The sequence below is a fragment of the Kryptolebias marmoratus genome, linkage group LG7 (genome assembly GCF_001649575.2).
Source record: "Kryptolebias marmoratus isolate JLee-2015 linkage group LG7, ASM164957v2, whole genome shotgun sequence".
In the NCBI taxonomy this organism is placed as follows: domain Eukaryota; kingdom Metazoa; phylum Chordata; class Actinopteri; order Cyprinodontiformes; family Rivulidae; genus Kryptolebias; species Kryptolebias marmoratus.
Genome location: NC_051436.1, coordinates 15,961,522 through 15,986,506, shown reverse-complemented (window position 1 = coordinate 15,986,506; position 24,985 = coordinate 15,961,522). Strand labels below are relative to the sequence as shown.

Sequence of the window (24,985 nt, the reverse complement as noted above, 5' to 3'; positions counted from 1 at the left end):
CCTCTTTCTGTCTCTGTGTACCTTGAGCCTGTCACCACTAAATTTCAATTGTGTACTAAAACGATTAAAAAATGAAAGCAGGATGCTTTAACCCGCCAAGTTGGTCCTAACCGTTGGTACCGCCATCTATATGACTCATTTGTTTTTTTCTGTATGACTGTTTTAGTTCAAATGTTGGTATTTTTAAAATCATCCTGTTGCAGGATGAATAACCTACTTAAGCTATTAAAAAAACTGTTGCCAGTAATAAAACTGAGATTACTCAATTCTGGCTTTCAGATTTGGCTACGGTTTCTTTTCCTTTTTGAACACCTTTCTTGTTAACAGTTACAGTACAAGTCAGGAAAGGTAGTTCGAAAAAAGTATTTGCAAGCAATATCTGCTTTGTATACCTTATATTGGTGACAATACATAATACAGAATGTAAGTATTACATACTTACCAGGTAAGATACTTAATTAGTGTGTACCAGGTATGCACACTATAAGTATAGGGTAAACAGTCATTTCATAATATATCTCCGTCCAGGAATGTACCTGGTATGTACCTGCTAAGTACACAGTATGTTGCCTGTAAATACAAGGTAACAAGTCACTTCATAATACAGCCTGGTCCCCGTAGGAACCAGGTAACTACCAGGTATGTGCCCATTATATACTGGCCCATAATATATGTTGCCACCCTTATATTTACATAAATTTATCTTGACAAATCACTGTTCAGTACTTACGGTGTAATTGTGGTTGGTCACAGTCACTGGTTGTTCATCTTCTGTGTAGTAGGTCTCTGTAAAGTCAGGACCCAGGAGCTCACTAGGAGAAAAAAACAGAACAGAAAAACAAAGGGGCAAGTTAGTAGCCAAAACCAGGGATGTGAAGATTCATCGATTTTTACAGATTCACGGACATGCATGATGTGACTGAATCAGTACAGCAGCCATGTACTAATGCAGTTTTGGGATTAAATCTAGATGCATCGATTTATTACATCCTTGTATTGATAAAATTAGAACAGTTTAATAATTTAAAGTCAGCAGCAGGTTTGCTTTTACACACAGCCATCCACCATAAATAAAATAACAGAAAGGTTAAAGCGTAGTTATGTTTGGGTATAAATAGATTCCCTCTCTTCATTTCTCTTTTTCTGGCTGCACTTCCTGTTGTTTAGCTGTATTGTTTCCTCTTCAGTGACAACTACAGTTCAGGAGAACAGCAGAAGAGTTAGTGTGAACTCAGCAACAAACACTAAAAGTCTGCTTAAAGCTGTGAATTAACTAATATTCTTGGAAAAAAGGTTAACATATGTTTTATTCCTTATATTGTAAAAAAAACACATTTTGATGCTCATTACAGTTACTAATAGATTATTAAACATAACTGATTTATTTATTTTTCCCTAAGCCTCATTTTTGTGTATTTTTATATCAATTGTGAGTCAGGTTTTATGAAAGTATTTTACAATTTTGAAATTAAGTAATAAATGATTAATCTCAATAACTGACTTAGAACCTTTCCTTTGCTTTGTTGCATTATATTGCACCTAAACTCCTTGTATTGAATCAAAACTCATATTGAATTATGTCATATTGCGAATAAAGGCTGAATCGTATCACATCTTATTGGTTTTGCCCGTGTAGGTTTAATGACTTGCTGGAAGTGTAAATGCATTGTATCGGCCACAGCAGAAACAACCACAGAACAACAAAAAAAGGAGAAAAAGTCAAATGTTTCAGCTCAGTCAAGTTACGTCAGATTTTTCATGACATCAAATTACATTCAGACGGGGAATGCACCGCCTGGTAAGCTAATCACATTAGCTGATAACATTAGCTAATGTTATTAGCCAGATTAGCTTAGTGACTGACAGTGGATCTCTGAACTGTTGCTTAGTGATGACGAAGGATGTTTCCTGTGCTGCTTCTCGTTGGTAATTCTCAGTCAAAGCAGAGCTCAGTGCAACAGTGTTGGGTATTTACTTCACAAGGAATATTACATATTATACTCTGTTTTACAGAACTCACATCTGTAGTACTAAAAATGGTTAAAGACAAAACCCATAAAGATGTTCCAGATTTTGGTTGTTTTTATCTGTTTTTTGTTAGAAACTTTTTCTAATATTTTACTCATGGGCCTAAAGAAAAAGCTTACAAAATCATCTTGTCTTGCTAAGATGAATATCCCAATACAGTCGTAGCAAAAGATTACTAACTCCTGTCTTATGTGGGAGTACATTTTCAAGTACATTGCTTTTTTGTCAGTCACTATTAAGCAATGAAAACAAAGGCATCAACCCCTTCCTCATGATCAACTGCTACTGTAGGTGACGAAGTACTCTGCCTCCATCCATCCATCCATCCATCCATCCATCCATCCATCCATCCATCCATCCATCCATCCATCCATCCATCCATCCATCCATCTTTTGCTGCTTTTCTGAGATCAGGTTGCAGAGGACACCCCTCTAACAACTACCTACTCCAGGCACAAGGTCAGTTCATCCCACTATCAAATTGTTTCTTTGCAGGGCTGCTCAATTCATACCCATATTTTAGTACCCATGATACAGCCACATCATACCCACCTTGGCAACTGTCACAACGTTAATGACTTAATCTACTGGAATACACTTTCAAATGAAGATTAATATTATTATTATTATTATTGTTGTTATTATTATTATTATTATTAGTAGTAGTAGTAGTAGTAGTAGTAGTAGTAGTAGCAGTAGTAGTAGTAGTAGTAGTAGTAGTGGTAGCAGTAGTAGTAGTAGCAGTAGTAGTAGTAGCAGTAGTAGTAGTAGTAGTAGTAGTAGTAGTAGTAGTAGTATTTTGGCATGGTTAGGCCTGGGACAGTATCCCAGGTTGTGTTGCTCAACCAGAAGGGCAAATCCCTCCCCTCAAAAAACAACTAATTGAAGTTAAAACATTGCTTGTAACTTTAAAAGTATATTGACGGTGTATTTCACTGTCATTTTGTTCAGTCAATTACCACTCCCGACAGCACCCAGTATTCCTTGTTCCACCCTTAAGTCTATCTCCCACAGCCTGCCTTTTGATAGTCACCTGGCACTCTGCTCTGAATGCACAACTGTTAAGAAGATAGACTGATGTCTAACTCAACCCTGTGTCCTGCCAGGAGGTTCAGGAAGTTTATCTTGCTCAGCTGTTAGGATTATTTTTATGGTGCTGGAGACAAGTGCTGTGCCAAGAAGATTGTTCTCTGAGTGACAGAGATTCCAGTTAATTAGGTGGCAAGCCAGATCCTTCAGGTCCTTGAGGGGAACTGTGTAAACTGTTTTTCTGTTGAAGACTATCTTCCTCACCTTGTGGTGTGGTTGGACAGACAATCACACAAACACAACCAGGGTTTTGGTCCCAGTTTTCGACCAACTTATTATCATTTAAGACTTAACTCAGAAACAATGATCTATTTCATGTGCCCACTATTAATTTATGCAACTGTCTTGTAACTTATTTGTAACAATTATTTGCAATTTTGTTTTATACATGTTCATATAAACTTATTTTTGTTGCAGTGTTTTTTTTTTTTACTGATATTTAAACTTTCAGCTCCTGTTAATCTAGTTCTTCTGATACTGGTCCACGTGTGTTCACTGATTACCCTTAATCCTAAGGTTACAGTAATAGCCTCTTCTCAAGACAGAAGACATTTTAGGCAAACTCTCATGCAACCTCAAATATCCTTGCAGAAGTAAAGATCTGATCCAGTGTTTCACAACCAGGACAAAAAACAACATTGTTACTCCTGAATGTAAGAATTCACTATCTGTGGAAGTCTCCTCTTCAGCACCCCGGCATCAACCTTCCCAGGGAGTCTGAAAGTTGTGAACCTCCTATAATCGGGGAACGATTTCTTTAAATCACGAGGAAGCCCTAGCAATCACCGTCTGAGTGTGAGAATGGAGCAGGAAGAGAGAAAACCATGTGCTGTATAGAAAACAGCAGAAGCAGAATTTAATGCAACAAAACTCTGCCTTGGCTGCGTACTGTATCTATCCAGTTCCAGAACAAGATTTTTCCTAAAGATGTTGGATTACCATGTTTTTAATGTATACACAATCCTACAAGCTTGAAAAAGGATTTCTTAGTTTTCTTATTTATCTTTGTTTTTTCCAGTGTCTCCAAATTTATAAAGATGCAACACAAAATAATATGGTTACTCTAAAATGTTGTAACCAACACTTATATAGGAAGAACATTCTTTTTATCAGAAAATCTACAAAAACAGTATATGTGGAAATACAGATATTTGTATTTTCTTAAACACGTGACATATTTGAAACGTTTTGCAAATGTTTTCCGTGTGATTTTTTTATCTCACATGGGATCACATGTAAAAAACACTGGAAATTCATGTGGTTTTTTTTTTCTGTAAGCAGCATGTTCATCTTGACTGTTGAATCATACCTGCTTAATGTGTGCAGCCTTGTTTTATCTCTGTAAAATCATATCTGTGAAGGAAAAGCTCCGTCAGACACGCTTCAATGATATCCGTAGATCCTTTCTTTACTTGCTGACACTCCCAGTATCACGTCTGGCATTACCAAGCTTAATTGCAAAAAGCACAATCTCCTCTGAATGAAGTGTTGGATCAGCAAGACTGAAGTCTTTCGTGCTGATGATGTTGGGAATTGATTAAAAAAGGAGAAAGGCAGAAAAAAAATGACAAATGACTTTATACATTTGTTTCAAATTTGATTATTCAGTGGTACAGCCAATGGTACAGCCAAACTTTAATATCAGATTTGATATAGCTCCTTTGAAAAAAAGACGTGTACTAATGGAAAAGCTAAGGACAGAAGACGGATATCTCCACAAAGGTCACATCAGAATAAAATGCATTGGACCTTTGTTATCCCAGAGAGGAAAGAAGGTGACATTTGTCATTTCTAGGGAAGAAGAAGTGAGCTGTCAAATGCCAAGATGTCCCAGGATGAACACTTCAGTGTTCGGGTATGGATTCCTGGGACTGTGAAGACATCTGACCTTACTCAGACCAGGCAGGAGACACACTTTGGCAACAGATACCTGGGTACAAGTGTCAGAAGATGAACATGAAAAAAAAAGGAAAGAAACCAATCCCCATCTTGTCCAAGGGGCCCTATTGTATCATTCATTGTGAAGGATTGTAATTACACAATTCAGCTTTCTCGCCATTCTAACGGCAGACAGTTTGTTCTGCTCTACAAAAAAGACTGAAAGAGCCTCCCAGACAGTAGTGTTGAAGTTAAACGCCTTCCTCAAAACAGCATTTACACAGAGATTTTTTTGTCAAACATGGAGACATTACAAAGAAAACTCTTCATGGCAGGTTTTCAGGTTGTGAGACTGACGTGGAGAAAAAGTGAAGTCTCTCTTTTAAGCTATAATAGAAAGCTGGGATTGTTTGCATCTGTGTTTGTAAAAATTTTAAAATAACCCCCAGGAAGACCATTTCTGTTTCACCCCACAGTTGTGACAAATGAGCTTTAAATTGAAAGGAATTTAACAGATTACAACATGCAAAATGTTGTGTTATTCAGGCTTGAGTGATATTACAGTGCTGTGGTCTACTTAGGTATCCAAAAACACCAACAGTAATGCTCTGAATACCGTTTCTAAAGGCTTTATCTCACTGGACTGCAAGTAGATGGCAAACAGTATTCATGAAGAGGTCTCCAGAATGTCTCACAACTTTTCCACGGTTCTCAACTTCAATCCATGGCAACAAGTGATTTGTATGTTAAACAAAATTTCCCATGAAAAATATTGCAAATGCAATTGATTTGTTTGAACACCACTCTCCATCACAAAAAAAAAACCCTGTACTTACTAAAACAGTCGTTTTCAGCACACAGGCTTTATTTCTACCTGATAAAATTGTAAGAAGCACTGTGTGATGACACAAGTAACAACAAAACCACAGACGGACTGAGTTTCTGTCACACACATTTTAAAACAGTTGCAGCTGGCACGAATGATGCAGTGCAGACAGAGGCACAGATGGAGCAGAAAAAAGTTGATGTTTTCAATTATGACTTCTGAGAAGCCAGGAGGGATGCCCTCTCTCTTACAAAGTGTTGCACTCGGTCCAGATGTGGGGCTGGCAGGACTCACGTCACCGTCTCCAGGCTTAAGCTTCAGAAAACGATGCAGTCAGTTGCTTCTATCAGCCTTCAAAATGTCACAAAATGAGCCATAATGACGTCATTGTACAGACTGATTCTGCTAATGTGCACAACCAAGGAAGCAGTTTTGCAAGTAGTGTACATGAAAACAGGCCTAGGTTTTCAAAAAGTGGAACCATGTGGGTTGATGGGAATTTGCTTGCAAACAGAGTTCAGTGAGACTACAGCTGACAATTCATGTATTTGCTTGGAATGTTCTTGCAATTTTGAGGGATTCCCCCCCTTAAAAAGGAGGTAAACACCCTGTTGCAGACTAATTTAAAGAAAAAAAAAGAGAGAGAATAGAATAATAATGTTTGAGAAAGTAGTTTTTGGACAAACAGGTTGAAATTTTTTTTCCCTCTGTTGCAAAGAGTAACCCACACCATGCCGAGTCATTTCAGAAACGCTCCAACCTCATCTCTGGATATGATAATATGGTCCGTGTCAAAGGGACTTAGAACTTTACTGCTGCACATTTCCCTTTTCCAAATTGCCTCCGACGTTCTGGTTACAAGAACAGACAGCTCACTAACTGCTCTGACTCAGTGTTGTGTTTGATTTATGTAATATGTATTCAGTCATGCACACTGGCAATCGTTTCTCTACTTCATTTGTACCAAAACAAATAACCTTTAGTGGAAATGAGATGGAGGAAGAATGAAAGTGGCAAAGCTAAAATGCAAATGATTTTGTATATTGTTAGAAGTCATTTCGGGGCAACATAAACAACCTTGTTCCCCCTGCGTCCACAGTCTTGTCACACAGCTCAAACATATAAAACACAAAGGGAATCAAAAAGTAATGGTATCTTTTTATGATACCAATCTCTAGACAATGAGATGATCCCATTATTTGTATAAAAGTTTTATTTACATTTCCTCCTTGTGGTTTACTGCTTCTTTTTCATACTTTCTCCGTCGTAAAATAGAACGTGTGCAGATCTCTCCCCGTCACATGCTGTGCTAAGCACTGTTGTCTGCCATGAATGCTCATTAAAAAAAGTGCCAGTGGATGTGTAACCACCCATCAAGTAGTTCTCTTAAAGAATAATAACACAACTACACCCAGTACTTTTTCCTCTCTTCGTTGGAGCATCAGTTGCAAAGCCAAAAGACTGTAGCTGGGGTCAAACCACTGTGCTACTTTCAAGAATGAAAGTAATGGGCTTGTTTTGGTGGCAGAAAGACAGCAGACAAGCAGCTTGAATTTACTGTGCTGATATAATTTCCACTAACGAGCGAGCTGAGAGGATGGAGAGCTGCACACAACCGTATGTGCTCATATACCTAAACCTATGCATCTGATTGGCAAACAGGATCTAGGAATGGAAGGGGAAACAAATCTCAATTATCAATATTGTCAGTATTTTAGAAATGTGTGAAAATGTGCCTAAAGTAATATTACAACCAAAAGTTATTATTTAGACAGTAAAGCCGGTGTCATTACTGAGTTATCTTGTAGTATAAATGTATTTTTATTGATACTCCAATATTACAGATTGCATTATTATTATTGCCCGCTGCCACGAAGCAAAGGTTGATGATGGTGGTTTTGCCAATGTCTGAGTGTGTGTGTGTGTTTGTTCATTACAAAATATCTCACAAACCACTGGATGAGTTTTAATGAATTTTTGAGAAAGTAAATATTGGTTGTGCATCATCAACTGATTCATATTTGAAGTCGAGTCTATTAAGTTGTCACAGTCAGTTAACATTAAACACAAAAATGGTTATAATTCTGTCAATTTCACAGATATTGTTCTAAAATTTTTTATGGTTGTGGCTGAGAGTCATTCCCAACACATACTTTAAATGCTACTCATTCCGCAAAAGACTTTTGCTTAAAACATAAGCATTAATTGCTGGAATCAACCAACAATTGACTTTCTGATATTTTGCAAGTTTGTCTGTTAGCAAAATATCTCGTGAACCACTGGAAGGGTTTTAATGACACATTCATCTTTGGATGTATATCTACGACTGGTTAACTTTTGGAGTCAACCCAATTCAAGATGGCACATGATGCCACAGCTAATTGACCTTCACAAGCACAAAAAAGGCTATGACTCAGATGACTTTTACAGATTCTGAGTCAAGATAAGTCAAGTCTATTTGTATAACAAGGCAGTTCAAAGGGCTTTACATCATAAAAACACAAAAATAAAAAGTCATAAAAACAACATGCTGTCACCAACTGAGAAGACAGTGGCAAACATTACATTTTGTTGAGTGCTATCATCAAAATCATGAATACACATGAACTATGTGAAATATTTATTATGGATGATCTTAGTCTAAAACTCTGGTCTGAAAGGCGACGTATGGTATGCATTTCTTCAAATAATGCTAGGCCTTTAACTATTATTATTTTTATAAACCAAGAATGTTAGAAAAAAAACATCCAAATCCACAAATTGAGATTATTCACAAAAACAGCGTTTCTTCAGTTTTATGCTGCCACTGGCTTCTTCTCAGAGCCAAACGCTGAGTGGAAAACAAGACAATCATGAAATGGAGAGACAGAAAAATCAGCAGTCACATAACTCACACACAGAGCTCATCGTTATGTTTCTGTTAAATGGATAGCTGCCAAAACAAGCATTACGTAGAACTAACTAATAGCATATGACCAGAATATTTTGTTTTGGAAGGACGTATTATTCAAGAGGCCTGCCAGGGCCTGAGACAGGGAATACCAGAGTCACTGAACGGCTTCACTGCAGTGAAGCTGATCAGTTCTGTACTGAGGCAAATAAATCTTTCACATTTGGAATCTGAAATATAATAAATATTTAGTCAACTAGTTAACATTTAAAGTGGCACTAGTTGAGTAATAAGGCCAAAATTGCTCTAACTAGTTACATAGTCAAGATTTTGGGTTGCACTAGTTGACTCGTGAATATTTTGTGCATAACTAGTTAATAAAACACTCTAGGCACACTAGTTGATATTTTACAGCTCCACTAGTTACCTAGTAGAGACAAATCAAATTTATTTATAAAGCACATTTACTAGCTGACAAAAACATGTCAGCTAGTAAGCACTTCAGTTTAGTTATCGACTAGTTACATTCTTAGGTCACACCAGTCCACTTGTGCACACATCTGACAGTCATTAGTCAACTAGTAGTGCAATGGTTGTAGGTTGGATGGGACTGAGTGGATGAGGACCTGAGTGTGCGGACAAACAAGCGACAGGCAGGTATAATCCAAAAGGTGTTCATTAATTAACAAAAACCAGAACAGGTAAAAAAAAAACAGGACTGCAGCAAAACAAGCTTTACATACGAGGATCTGAGGGGGGTGAGGGAAGGGAAGCAGCTTATACGTGTTGGGAGAGGTGATTAGTGAGTGAGAACAGGTGTACTAATTACAGATGGCTGACAGGTGTCTGAGACAGAGCAAACAGGGGAGCGCAGGTGAAATCTACGGCCATAGAAGAAGCAGAAATAAAAACTGCCAGGCTGAACAGAAAGCAATAACCTGAAAACCCTGGCAGAAATGATGGAAACCTAACCTTAGACAGAAACATAAAAGATTATTTTAAAACTGGATAAAACAAATAATACCTTAAACACAAAAAACCTCAAAACCTGATGATTTTATTGATTAGTTAACATGTAAGTGTTTTTGACACTTATTAGTTTACTTCTATAACACAGGTGAGTTTGGTCCACCCAACTCAATCGAACCTTGACGTTACAAATGAGGCCAAATTGCTAAATAGTATAACTTGGTAACTAGCTGGGCAACAAAAGGTTACCGTTTACTAGATGTTGTGCATTTGATGGTATTTGGTATATAACTATTGTCTGGTTCACTGACAAATCATTGAAAACATCACTTTTAGGGCTGACAAAGATCTCAGTCTTCAGTATTTCTTTCAATCTCTAATTTTTTTTTCTGAATAAATTTTCTGTTGGAAATATTGTATTTAAGCTCTTTACCAGTTACTATGCATCCAACAACAACAACAACAAAAATACTTAGCATCATGTACAAATTGAGATAATGTCAATTTCAACTGTAAACTTGTAAAATGCCAAATAAAAAGAAACCAGAAAGCATTCAAACCTGTTTGTGTTACTTGACTATCTACATGTTTAGTCCTTCAGTGCCTAAAACTGTATTAGACAAACAAGTAACAACAAATAAAGAATAATAATTCAAAATTAATCTCAAAGCTAAATCTTTCTGCCCTTATGAACACATAAAATAGAGAAAAACATGGATGTAAGTAACACAGACAATGAGAAACTGATCCATGAACAATATATTTATAAACATGAGTGTTTCCAATTTCAACAGTTTTGACTTGAAATGATAAGATGAAAAAAATAAATTGCCTCAGAGTTCACTCAATTTATTCAGTTCTCTTTTAAAAATAGCCTGCATTTGATCAGGTGTCAAAATATGCAGTGTTTCACATTTCAAATTCATTGAAACCTTTTTGAGTTTGAAGAAAATAGGAAGAAAAATATGGAGAAGAAAACAATCTACGTTTATCCTTATTTTCATAGAAAACCAACTGTAAGCTGCTTCAGTATCCACCATCCTGTTGCACTGACCTCTGCTGTATTGTGGCACTGACCATTATCAGGTGCTTTGCTAGACTAGCCATGGATTAAATCAGGATCAGATTTATTTATTTAGGTGTTCGCAAATAAGGAATTTGTTCTGGTGACTTGGAGCAGAAATGTTCATCCATAATAAACACCTAAACACTTACACACAATTACCACTTACAAAAACTATGCAAATGAATGTAAACGTGCAAAAGTATAAAAAGAAGTCAGACAGACTGATAAAAATATGAATGTTTTGGGAGTTTGTATAATTTGAGGATAGCCCAGTGAGTCTCTAATAGTCCAACAGGTTATGGAAAGAAACTGTTTCTGTGACGTAAGGTACTGGTTTTGATGGACCATAGCCTCAGGTTACATTGGAGTAGCCCTAAAAGTTTATTTTCAGAGTGACAGGGGTCAGCAACAATCTTTCTGGACCACCTTGAGGTCCTGGAGGTAAATACATCCTGGAGAGAGGGCAGCTTGCAGTCAATCACCTTGCCAGCAGCATACCAGTCTGTGACTGAAGTGGTGAGAATAGATTCAATGATGGATGAATAGGAACACACCATTATTGATTTGGGCAGGTTGAGTTCATTCAGCTGCCACAAAAAGTACATCTTCTGTTGACTTTAGGTCTTGGAAAATGATGACTCCAGATAAGAGGAGGAATTCCACACTCTCTAGGCCATAGGAAGTAGGAGTGCAGACAATGCTGCAGCACCGTTTGATGGAAGCCAGACGATATGAATGTCGAAAAACATTGCTAAAGATAATTGAAAGAACAAATAAAACCAGATTTCATTTGTGGTGTGAATGCTTGAATTAAATCCATTTATTAATGAATTTTCTGTCACTTATCTGTAGTTGGGTTGCTAAGGCAACAGGTCCAGGATGGAATCCCAGACATCTCTCGCCCTAAAGACACTCTCCAGCTTCTCTCAAGGTGTTCCTTGCCCAGAGAGAATAGATAATCCCTCCAGTAAATTCTTGGTCTGCCCTGGGGTCTTGTCTCTGTGGAACGTGCCTAAAATCCTCAGGAGGGAGGTGCCCGGGAGGCATCCTAATCAGATGCTCAAACCACATCAGCTGACTCCTTTGGATGCAGAGGAACTGCAACTCCATTCTGAGCTCCCCCCAGATCACAGTTCCTCACTTTATCTCTAAGGCTGAGCCCTGCCACCCTACAGAGGAAGTCCATTTCTGAGATGTTAAACAGTTTGCAAGAACGTTTTACAGCCCAACCAAACTTCCTTCTCCGTAGTGTCTTCAAATCTCTTCCATGTTCAGATTTTATTATTTTTATTAATATGCCAGCTAAAACAAAAAATGGCTGATTATAGAATTACAAAATAACTCATGTATGCTTTAAATTATACACCTTCCAATGTTTCTGAAGCTCAGTAATCCAACACACTGTGTTTTTTAATTTGTCTGCGTAGACTTGAAACAATCAAAAATCTATTTCTGGTTTAAGGTGTAATGCTTCCAGAAAGATATTTATTTTTATTTTTATTAACTGGTACATACAGTGACTTCCTACACTTTGCAAATTTCCTCTCATGGTTTCTTTTTTTTTTTCTTTTTTTAAAGATTCCAAGTAGCTGAGTTTGCAGTCTATCAAAACACATTGTGCCTGTGAATTTTTAACCAAGTTCTAATTACTCTAATCTTATAAAGATGGAAGCATAGTTACGTTAATCTGTAGGAACAGATTTAGAAAGAAAGAAAATCTAAGAGACATCTTGAACAGGAAGTTATGTTTCCAATGAACCATAAAATTGTGCTGCAGATAGAAAGGAAGTGAGAACAGAAAGCGGAAAGGTGTTGTTCTCTTTTCTTGTCAAAAACTCTGCTTGCTGCTGAGTTGCTGCCTTGATGTTGAGCTGCAGATGTGCCAAACGACTTCTTCAGTATTAGAACATTTTTCATATCTCTGCTTTGGATCACTGTAGCGCCTGCAAGTGAGACCTAATTTCTTTGAAACAGCTAAAGTGTGACACTATCTCTGCGAAGATGAGGTTAACCACAAACTCCAAACATTAGATCTGAAAAATGATGAGGTAAAGCTGTCAAATATCTCTGATCTGAGATAATATATTTAAAACATTACTGGGAAATCACCAAATATGTCAGTAAACAATAGCTTTGTTGAGCAACCAAGCAATAAAAAGAAAATGAAAATTGCTGTGGATAATTATCGCCCGCCACTTAAGGCACTGAAGGCAGATGATGTTTTTGCCTCTGTCTGAGTGTGTGTGCGTGTGTGTGTAATGACTACCACAGTCAACAGCTTTGTAGCGAACACAAAAAGTGACCATAACTGTCGGTTTTACAGTAATTGCCTTAAACGTGGTGTGGTACTAGGTAGAAGGGATATTTCTGGGAGATTTAGAAACTTAGATAGTAAAACTGTGCTCTTGTGTAAGCCTTTTCGTAATAGTTAGATGCTGAGAAATGTCACAGAAAAAGTTACAGTTATACTTCCATGGCAGTGTTAGAAGACGGAGGATCAGTACACTATATAATTCATTGTGTGGGGTCATAAATGACTCTGCAGCGCTTCCATTACGCTTTTAATTTTCTTTGAACCATTACAGAAACTGATGTACTATAGCTCTGATAATGGCATATCATACCTCTGGAAAACATTGCTGTAAAAATAATTAGCAAAGTTGTGTGTGGGTGTGCTTTTCATCATAATGGCTGTTCTGTATTAAATCTTGGTAAGCTCTGATCAATACAATCCTCAATTCTAAAAAAAGGAAACAAGTCTGATTTAGGCTTTCTTTATACTGGATGGTGATCCCATTAAGCTCTCCATGACCTACACAACCAATTAAAACAAGTCTGCCACCTTGATGACAAACCACCACAACCTCTGCAAAAGCTTTGTACATGATCAGAGACAGGGGTTGGGGTTGTAATCTATTTTTTGGATGCATCTCCAGCAATCACTGTACGAGAGACAGGGGACACCCTGGACAGGTTGCAAGCCAATCGCAGGGCCACATACAGAAAAACAACCATTCACACTCTCTTATACCTAGGGATAATTTAAGAGTTACCAATTAACCTAACATGCATGTTTTTGGTCTGTAGGAGGAACCAGTAGTGCCTGGAAAAAACCCACGCAGGCACAGGGAGAACATGCAAACGCCACACAGAAAGACCCCAGGTCAGGAAGCAATCCTGCAACCTTCTTGCTGGAAGGCGACAGTTCTAACCACAGCGCTGCTGTGCTAACCTAGACATGAACTATTCTTAATGAGTTTGAAAATGTCTGCTCATTAGCTGATGTTCATAATGTCATGTTGACAAATGCAAAAGGCAGAACTTGGAAGTGCAAAAGTGCAGCACCTGGACAGTTTATGATGTTATGTACCCAACAGAGACACAACAACAACATGACTGACCACGAAATGAAATGATATCTTCTGCAATGAAAGCCAGTCTCTGGAAGTAATTCAGCTTCTTTGAAGTTAAGGGGTAAAATTACTCTGACAATTGCCATGCTATATGCAGGTTGTGTACATGTTTCCACTTGGAGGAGCAAGAAGAAAAACAGCCAGCGGTAGCTACTATTTACCACTGCTAACAGAAGTATCAAGTGAGCAATGCCAAAGTTTCCACCTAACTGGGAAAAGGTGAAGCAATTTACAAACTCCAAATCAATTTTTATGGCTACGAGTCCACAATCAGTCTTTAAAAACCAGGGTTTATGTGTCATGTTGCACCTTTTGGAGCCACAATAGAACATGATCATCCTATATCAGAGATACCAACACAGCCATCCCCACACTGTAGAACCCAACCAAAAACAAAATGGTGAAAACACTGCAGTAAACAAGTTTAAAAAGTTTTAACATGTGATGCATGGACAACCATCAAATACCCAACTATAGAACGAGGTTTGGTTTCCATTCTCCAGCAAATAAATTAACTTGAGATCTAAAATTGTTGTTTCATTGCATGCACAAAAAGAAATCAGTTTTTTGTTTTGTTTTGCTTTTTGGTTGAAGTGGACTGATACTTTATTTTAAAAAATTTAGTAAAAGTACAGGCACTTACATTTGAGTATTTGTGATACAGAGCACATATATAGATATAGAGTACTGATAAATGGAATAACATTTTTTACGATTTCTTTGAAAATGTGTTTAAAAAACAGAGCTTACTTTTCAAGTTACCTCCACAGCTGCAACACTCTTTTTGAAAAGCCCCAGTTGGTCAGTGGTGAGAGGGTCAGGAAGCTCATGCTCAGATCTGTATATTCCCAGGATCCTGTTCTGCTCAATGACAGACTGTAGCATGTAGAATTCAGCTGGTCTGCACATCCTGTTGGAGTCTTTTAACTGGCTCGTTGACGTGTCCATGAATATATTCAAGGCAGGAGTAAGCTAAGGCCGAGTGTTTAAACTGTCCCAACTATTTTCCGACCAAGTACCACAACATCAGCCACACATATCTGTACCAAAAGGCCCTTGCTAACCGCCAGCTGAATGGTGTATGAAGCACATAGCAGGCTGCCGTTTCCCACTGCTATTAGCACACTATTTGAACCCAGTGTAGGACTGTCCCTCATAACAAGAAAAAAAATGCTTGTCGTTGAGGATTCTTCATTTTCGTCTTTGTTTGTTTTAGAAGAGATTTTTTTTTTCTTTTCAGTGCAGCTGAGCTTTTAGAGCACTTGCAGTTCTGATAACAGCTGACTGGGTTTCCATGGTGTGTTTTGAAGCAGCAGATTACAGTTGTGGTGAGATGGCAGTTTGTTTTTTTCTGTTTCGTCCTTTGTTTGGGCCACAGGGATTTATGAGTGGTGCAGAAAATAGCAACAGCACCAGTGTGCAATAACCAGTCTTCTCTAATTATATTTTCTTTATAATCACACACTAATTTTCAAGCCCATTTGGTGGGCCGATCAGCCAGAACATTATTAAGCCTTGTTCACCCTGCAGCACCTGGACAAGACTTGTTGCAGAAGTGACATCTCTAATGCTTGAGTTCAGATTGGTGTTTCATCACAAAGATTTGGTTTGTGGTAGTACACTCTTTAGGATATCATTTAATGCTCTAGAAGTATGCAAAAATAATGTCAACTATAAGCAACACACCAAAACCTGATTCAATTGTTCATAGTGACACTATGAAAAGATTGTAAGCATTAATAAACATTATCTGCTAAAAGTACATCTTTAAAAAAATCTGGACAAACATTTCTATTTCTATCTATCCTTTTTCTCAAAATTATTAAACATCTCAATTGGCTATCTTGGAGATTCTGATAGCTTTTACTGGTGTCTGTTCTGCTGAAAAAAACTGAAAAATGTTTTATATAATTGGTACAGCCACATTTCCCTTTGTGTGCCGAAAAAAAATCCACATTTTGTCAGACATATAGCAACCCGGTCTTGGTATTTCTATAACTACTTGCTGCAGTAGCTCTGCAAGCTCTCTTTTTCCCAAATTTCACATTTTACATTCATTGAAATACTATGCAAATTAATTACAGATTGTTACCTTGTGACACAGCTGTGTGAATGATAGCATGAAGAACCTCTAATGTAGGCCACCGCCATTTATGCAGGATTTATAAGGCTTGCTCGTTGTAAATCTCTTCAACATGCACCGTAAAATGCCATCAGAGGAAACCATGTCCACAATGTCTGGAATGTGACAGACGAAAATGTCTCCCAGTGATAAATACAGGTCCAAAGTTCAGGTGATAGTGTTTGCTAGAATAAAAGCATTACAAAAAATTTGAAAAGGTATGTTTAGTTCAGTTTAGTTTCAGTGGTGGGTGGTAATGTTTATGCCTGTGTCTGTGCAAGCGTGTGTTTATGTGTCCACCTGTTAGGAAAATTTCTTGAGAACCACGGGACGAAATTCAATGAAACTTGCAGAAAGTAATCGCTGGCTGTAGATCTACAATTCCTTTGAAGTAAACAATTCAAGAAGGCTGCCACAGCCATCTGACCTTAAAAAAATAGAAATATTGCTAAAACGGAGTCAGTTTTCTAGATACTGACCTAAAATTTGGTATGGTAGTAGCTGCGACTGATCCCCAACACATATTCTGTGATTAATCTGCATCTGCATCTCATGCAGCTTAAAGCCTTGAACTTTCTTCCTTTGAAGCTACCCGGATGGGGAGCGAAACGTCTTCAACTACAGAACAGATGCCCAGTTGTTTTATGTTTTATTTAAATAATATTTCTGGATCTGTCCCGGATGACTGAGAATCTACACCAGCATATAGAGACATTTAATTCAGTTTCCCGTTGTGATCATAAGTGATGCAGACGATTGTAAAGAAACTGCTGCTATCTTCATACTATTCATATGTTACCACTTTCTTCCAAGGGGAATGCTGACTTGTTGCTAGCTTGGTGGAGGAAATGAAAATCCATTAGGAAGTCAAACTGACAGCCACACATGTTTAAAGGAAACATGACTCCAGGATTGCATCACAGATTCTACTAGCACTATAAGCACTTCCCTGTCAGTATCTGCTGAAAGAGACAATGAGGCCAGTGGGTGACAGAAATCACTGGCCCTCAAGGAGGGGTTGAATGTCTAATGTAACCTTGTCTAGTGTAAACTTGGAGACATAGGAGAATAAATGTGCAACAAGTTGAGTTAACCTTTAGCAGTTAGTGTGAGTCCAGAGCATGAGACTTAGCAATCCTTGAATGAGTTCATATCAAATGACGCCTTTCACACCATAGTTTTAAACTTAGACCATCTTCTGTTGAGAAATCATAGAGATATCAGCCTTTTAGTCAAACCTTGAAAATAACTTTATGCACAGTTTCATGCAATATTGTAAGATGTCACACTCTGAGTATGTGTTGCAAATGACACACAGCTAGTTTAGCTTAATATCTGTAAAACTGACTGAGTTATAGCAATGTTCTTGTTTTGTTTTGGGTAATGTCAATTAGCTGTGACACACAACTCAAACTGGGTTGACCCCAAAAGTGAATTAGTTGTATATGTAAATCCAATGATTACTTTCTGAGAGTTTCATTACAATTTGTCCAGTGGTTCATGAAGTGTTTTTGCTAACAGACAAAGTTGGCATCAACACTTAATGCCAAGCTTTCAGCAAAAACCTTGTTCACTGTGTAGTGCTCTGACTACGTTCTATTGCTCTTAGCTAATAACACACCAAATCTGAGCTCAGTGGCTGTAAAATTGGCTGAGTTATTGCAGTTTTAAAGTTTCATAAGCTGAGTTGGCTGTAGCAGCCATGTAGAATCAGGTTGACTTCAAGTCAATCAGTTGTAGATGTTCATCCAGTGATTACCGTCAGATAGTTTCATTAAATTCATCCAGCATTTAATGAGATATTTTGCTAACAGACAGAAAGAAACTTACCCTAACCCTAACCCTATCATTAGTACTTGCCATTCAGTGGTGGGTGATAGTAATGAACACTCTCTTCATGTCCTGACAGTGGCAAAGCACAACATCTTGTGGCTCAGGCTGGTTCTAAAGGATTGTATGCAAGAAAAAAAGGCCTGTCTGTGAGCTGCCATTAAACTGCATTAGTGATGTTTCAAAAAGGTAAAACTTCTTCAAGACACAAGAACAGAAGTCCAATTGCCTCATTAGGACTGCCACTAGACTGATTCATACAGTCAGGTAAATATAAAAAAACATAATTTACAACAAACCCGATACAATTAGGCTCCAGTTCCTCCTGTTGCATCAGGTTATGTTTCAGTCTGTGTGTTCACTCACTCCATTTAAAACTTAGACCTTCTGTGTTTTAGTACAATGCCTTCTTCAGTCCAGTCAGCTGTTAATTATATTAATAAATAAAACCCATTCCAGAGCAGGCAGAGTCATGGCCTGGTGACAGGGAAGCAGCAATAAAAAAGACAAACAGATCAGCCATTTTCACACACTAACATTAGAGAATGCCTGAAGTTTGTGACAAGAATTTTGCCCTGACTTTTTCCTGCCACAGTCATACAAATGTGCATTTCACAGCAGGAGATTCCCCTATAGAGATGTGCTCTCACAGCTGGAAATACCCCAGCCAACTCAGGCTAAAACAAGATGCAAAAAAATATAAAAACACCCTCCTGGAATTGCTTTGAATTGTCGAAGGCAGCTCGAGAATAGCAACTAAGGCCCTATACCCATCTGATATGTTCACTGTTTTTATATTTATTTCAGTGCCACGTGTACTTAGATATATGCACAGTATTAAAGAGCGAGTGGAAAAACAACATACAAGTCAGGGGAAAACAGAAAAAGCGACAATTGTTAAACACACAGAGGGCCTCCTGTTGTGTTTATACAAGCTCAGTCAGTCATCACTTTCTGCACTTATCATTAGGGAGGTGGCTGTGTAATCCGTGCAGGAAGGTAGGAGCAAATGCTGTGGACGTTTTCACATGTCGAGAAAATCTGAATAAATAAAATTTGATTTGAATGCTGCAGAGTGACCCTAACTGGCCTACTGACAGACAGAAAACGCACTAGTGATGAGCTTATGCTTTCATCTCCTACTCGTGCTTTTTCCTCAGATGTAAACTAAGCAAATAAGCCATCTGTTGTTCAGCTAATGTCCACATTTTGTTTACCTGGAGTTACCTACAGAGTATAGCAGCACTTAACCAGTTAAAAAAGCTGATTCCTGCTGACTATAGAGGATTTAAAGCACATCACATAAAGGATGTTAGTAAACAGAGCAAGACCGGCGCCGCCATTTTTAAATATTAAACAGCGCATTTACCAGCTGTGAGAAAACCTCTGCTGAGATAAACTACAAAGTAAACAAAAACAGAATTGCTTGCTGTAATTGCTTTGGTCCAATTGTTCAGACAGAACAGGTTTGTCATTTTGCTGTTTTCAAAAAGATGAAATAATTCAAAGAGGAAAGACTAGAGCCCCACTGACTACTCCAGAATATTCACATCAGATAAATATAAGTCTCAGTGTGTGTTGATCAACCGCGGAGAAAGGCAAAAGTTGGGCGATACAACTGATTAACCTTTTGAGCCAACCCAATTCAAGATGGCTGCCACAGCTAATCTACCTTTGCCAACACAAAATTGGCTATAATTTACTTAAAATTACAGATAATGTGGTAAAGTGTGCATGATTGTAGTCGACTCATTCTCAGCGGATACTCCGAGAATTAACACATCTCGCGAGATGTGGCTGTGGTTATGGAGGACCGAAAGCCACATAATCAAAAATAAAAGCAGATATATGTATATATATATATATATATATATATATATATATATTTGCTTTTGCTTTTTCCTTACACATGCGTTTTCGTCAAGTAATGTTTTTATTTTGCGTTTGCCTTTTCCCTACACATTTCCTCCTCCTCTTTAATCACTGTGTGCATTTCTGCCTCCTCAGTATGCAAATGAGGAGGCAGTCTTTTTGGTCCAGCTCCTCTCCTATTGGTCAATAACCAGGAAGTAGCAGAATCCATGTGCAGATCAATTGTTCATGCCTGCGCTCTCGGCTGTTTCAGGAGAACGCCTCAATTGAGAGGAAGTGAACTCGTAACAGAGATGTCTCAGACAGCTGCAGAAGAGTTAAAGCACGTTGCGAGCTTAGCTGACAGCAACACAGTCAGTGATGACTATTTATTGTTTCCCTTTTCAAACCCACAGAGCGCAGAGGAGGAGCGCTTTAATACCGTTCACATCCGTGCGTGCTCCCTCGCAGGGGCGCGCTCGATCGCTTTTCAACAGAACATTGTCCATTCTTCTTTCAAATGGTATCAGTTCGGTACGCCTTTACCCCCACCTGTAGCTGACGTGCTCTGGCGGTGGCTGGTTAGTCGCTTTTTTGCCTCCACCCTAAAATCTGACCACTTTTTCTCCACCTCGGCCCCGGTCCTCTCTGTCCCACTCACTGAATTAACAGTAATAACAACATGCTCCGCTCACAACGCTTCCTTTTATTTGTAACGCCACGACTGTGGCTCCCAAATATTTTTTCTGTTCTCCACCTCATTGACCAGCATATCAAGTTCTGCCTCGGTGAAATTTAGCTTCTTCGCTCTTTTCTTCGTGGTTGCCTTGGTAACCATGAAATAACATTTCACGCCATACAGCTGATCAATGTTGCACATGGATCCTGCTCCTTCCTGGTTATTGACCAATAGGAGAGGAGCTGGACCAAGAAGACGGCCTCCTCATTTGCATACCGAGGAGGCAGAAATGCACACAGTGATTAAGGGGGAGGAGGGAATGTTTAAGGAAAAAGCAAAAGCAAAATATAAACATTACTTGACGGAAACGCATGTGTAAGGAAAAGGCAAAAGCAAAATATATATATTTCTGCTTTTATTTTTGATTATGTCCCTTTCGGTCCTCCATATGTGGTGGCCATCTTGAGTTAACACTCTTTCATGAAAGGCGGCGGGCAGAATGTTTTATTTTAAGGAATGCTAAGCCTTTGCATATGTAGGCATGTAGGTCCGATTTTCTTTATGATCACACTAACAGCTTCGGATTAATCGGTGTAATTGTTCGTATGAAAACTGTATAAATAGTGGTAATATATGCTAATATCACAAAGTAAATGTATATGTATGTTTCTGAAATGGTGGTATAAAAAAACTAAGCAATGGAGTGACAGGAGGGATGACATAAGGTGGAACTTGTCTCTAGACAAAAAGAACCTGTTCAGTTCTTTCTAGTGATTTCAACCTCTGCGCCCCGAGCATGCAACGCACAGGCACACACACCCACACCCACACACACACACATACATACAATACTGAGATGTACTGATAAACATCAGACAAATCTGAGGAGGCAAACAGCTTCCTTCACTCTGCCTCTCTCCTGTTCAAGGCAGTAAATGAACTGTAAACAAACCTCCCAACTATCCCCGTAACATCCTGTTTAACTGTAATTGTGTAATGTGTTTTCTCAACACACTCCAAACCTGCAGTAACTGCATTTAAATGAAGGCTAATCATAAAAGGTGTTTCACTGAAAGGGGCAGAGAGGAGAGGAATGCAAAACATTCTTATAGAGAAGAAGAAATGGCTCAATGCCTAACGAGGCTGCGAGAGAAAAGCAAAAGGTGTAATTGAAAGATTGGTGTGCGTCTGAATTGAGCATTTTGTGCAGAATCTCAACAACACAACTGCAGGAGGGCTGAGAGGAGACATTCATCACATCAGCGGGAAGAAGTGAGGGCTGCTGGGAGTGAGATCTGTGGCGATAAGCAGCAGAGTTTCTGCCTCTGTTTCAATGTGCTGCACAGCAAAAACTAATACTTTTATGATAATTGCAGTGTTCAAAGGTCTGAATCAGAACACTAATGGTCTCTGGAAAAAAAACTGAGGTTAAGAAAATCAATGGCAGAGTCAATGTAATTATGAGTCCCTCCCCTGTCCACTAAATAACATTTGGAGAAACTAAACTAGCCCAAGAGGGACCCTGATGAAGTATAAAGCAGAAAAATGAACTCAATCAATCCAATAAACAGAAACTGAAATATATATTATACTGGACAGGAGGCACATGACACAGAGAGAGGTCAAATTTTTACTGGTTTGCTGTTTTACTGCTGCTCTTTACCTTAAACTGTACTATCCATTCATTCTTTTGTCACATATTTGTGGTTAGATCGTGGAAGCAACAGGTCAAGTAGGCAAAGCAAGACAACTTTCTTTCCAGTGACACTCTCAGCTCCTCCCGGGGGATCCCCAGGTGTTCCTGGGCCAGAGAGGGTGCATAATCCTGGGTCTGCCCCAGGGTCTCCTCCCAGTGGGATTTGCTCAGATGCCTGAACCACATCAATTGACACCTTTCAATGACAAGGAGCAGCAGTTGTACCCTGGGCTCCCCCTGGATGACAGAGCTCCTTATCTCCGAGTTTGAGCCCAGCCACCCAGCAGAGGAAACTCATTTCAGCCGCTAGTATCCAGGATCCTGATCTTTCAGTCATGACCCAAACCTTATGACCATATGTGAGAGTTGGAACGTAGACAGACCAGTAATTTGAGAGCTTTGCCTTTCGGCTTAGCTCCTTTTTCATCACAACAGACAAAATCAACGCCATCATTACTTCAGACGAGACCCTGATCTGTTGATCCATCTCCTGCTCCATCCTACCATCCCTCATGAACAAGACTCTCAGATACTTGAACTCCCCCACCTGAGGCAAAGACTCATACCCGACCCAGAGGGAGCGTTCCACCTATTTCTGGTTGAGAACCATGACCTCAAACTTAGAGGAGCCGACTCTCATCCCAGCTGCTTTACACTCAGCTGTGAACCACCCAATGCACGCTGAAGGTCATGGCCTGAAGACGCCAATAGAAACAAGTCAGTTACAAAAAGCAGAGCTAAAATCCAAACGAACAGTGCCCAAATCAGACACCCTACTTTCAATAGCTGCCCTTGAGTTCCTGTCCATGAAGTCCACAAAAAGGACTGGAGACAGCCCTCTGCAGCTAGTAAAAAACCTTTGATACCCTTTCATAAAGTGCATGATTTGTACTAAACAAAGTAAAACCAAGGTTGGTGACAAAACTTCAAATACAGTATCTACCTGAAGACCTTGATAAAATGTGTTTGTAGAATGTATCTAGGAGGTGAGAGGTGCAAACATTTTAGCACAATGTTTAAGGGGTGTGTTGCCAGATGTGATTTCAGTTAGTTTTTATATTCTAAATCAGTGGTTCTTCAGCTTTTTTTCCTCAGAGCCCTCCTTCATCCACCCACACAAAAGTGCACATATGTGCCTGGGCATGCGAACGTCAGAAAAAGAATTCAGTCATTTAGCATTTATTTGTCCGTATTACATTTATTTCAAGCGTTTTTTCTTTCCATAAACATTAACAGCCAGTGCCTCGAAGCCCTAACCTCTCTAAATGAGATGTCAGGTTTGTAGCAGCAGGTTGCAAGCTTTTTATTTTCTTTTTTTTTTATTTTTCAAAATTGTGCCAAAGAGCTGAAGACTGCTGCATGTAGCACTAATGAGATCTGAAACTGTCTTTGGTCAGTCCGAGTCCAACAGCTTGTCCTTTAATGATCTAAAACTTTCATGCTGATTTATTTTCCCCTCTCTGAATCATTTTAAAGACAGGGGATTTCCTCCCACCTGAGGTGTTTATATATAGGAGCCATTTATTGTTTGTAATCCCTCCCTAATTCAGGTGAGACTAACTAGAGGTTGGTTGAGTAATATCCATTTTTCTGTTTTTGAAGGTCAGTGGCTGTCGCAGCCATCTTGAACTGGGTCGACTCCAAGAATTAATTAGTTGTAGGCGTTCCTCTAATGATTACTTTCTGAGAGTTTGATTCAAATCCATCCATTGGTTCATGAAATAGTTTGCTAACAGTACAGACAAACACATATACACACAGAGACATGGGCGAAACATTATCACGATGCCTTCGCTTTCGGGCAATAATTAATCAAGAAAAATATAACTTCATTTGAGTTGAACATTTTATTATCCACCAGTCCAGTTTGTTTAGATGCCCTATGCTCTCTAACTGAGAAAACATAATTTAAATACTATCCATCAAATTATTCATATTAGTTCTGTGTTTCAAGAGCATCTAAGCTTGAGTAGATTTTTAGTTTGTTTAGTGTGAATGAAGTCAAAAACAACTCTTAAAAGCTGTTAGTAAAGTCTGTGTAATACGCTTTTGGCTGCTGTCTTAAACAAAGCTGTGTCTCAACAAGGATGTTCATTTTGAGCAAATTTTATGTTTTTAAAAAGGAGCTACAAGTTGGTCTTTGAGGGTTTAACAATGAAAGAGGGAGCATGAATCTCCTGATAACCACACTTCACAACACGTTTTCATAGGAGACAAGCAGGAAGCCCAGTGTTTGCTGGCCCTTGGCTTGTTCATGGCCCTTCAGCTGTCTGTGTCAGCTTCTCGAGGTTTGGTCCCAGGATCAAGGTTAATGGCTGCAGCTGTAAACAAAGGCATGATGACGGCTCAGGGTTGCAGTTTGTGCATTTGCTCACGCTAGCTTTCTCGGTTTAGGTTCAACAAAACACAACAAAATTCCAGTGCCCCACAGTGATTAACTCCCTGGAGTGAAGTCCAGGACTCTGGTGAGTAGTTCAGACTCAAGACCAGAGTTCCTACACATCTCCACTTTCAACATTCCAGACTCAAATTTACAGGTTTATGTCGATTTGGGGGCCATTTTTGATGTAAAATGAAAACACTTACTTTAAATTACAGAGCTCAGTACACACAAAAGAGGCACAGCACAGAACAACACGTCTGAAAAA

General features: G+C 38.7%; 1 protein-coding gene across 1 annotated transcript in view; it reads right to left on the bottom strand.

The window, feature by feature from the left end:
• Nucleotides 1-24,985, bottom strand: part of adam19a (ADAM metallopeptidase domain 19a) — a 227,423-nt gene that overhangs the window by 88,285 nt on the left and 114,153 nt on the right. The window contains exon 4 of the mRNA XM_017427073.3: nucleotides 731-812. Within this exon, the coding sequence (XP_017282562.1) occupies nucleotides 731-812 (82 nt within the window). The remainder of the gene's footprint in view (nucleotides 1-730; nucleotides 813-24,985) is intronic.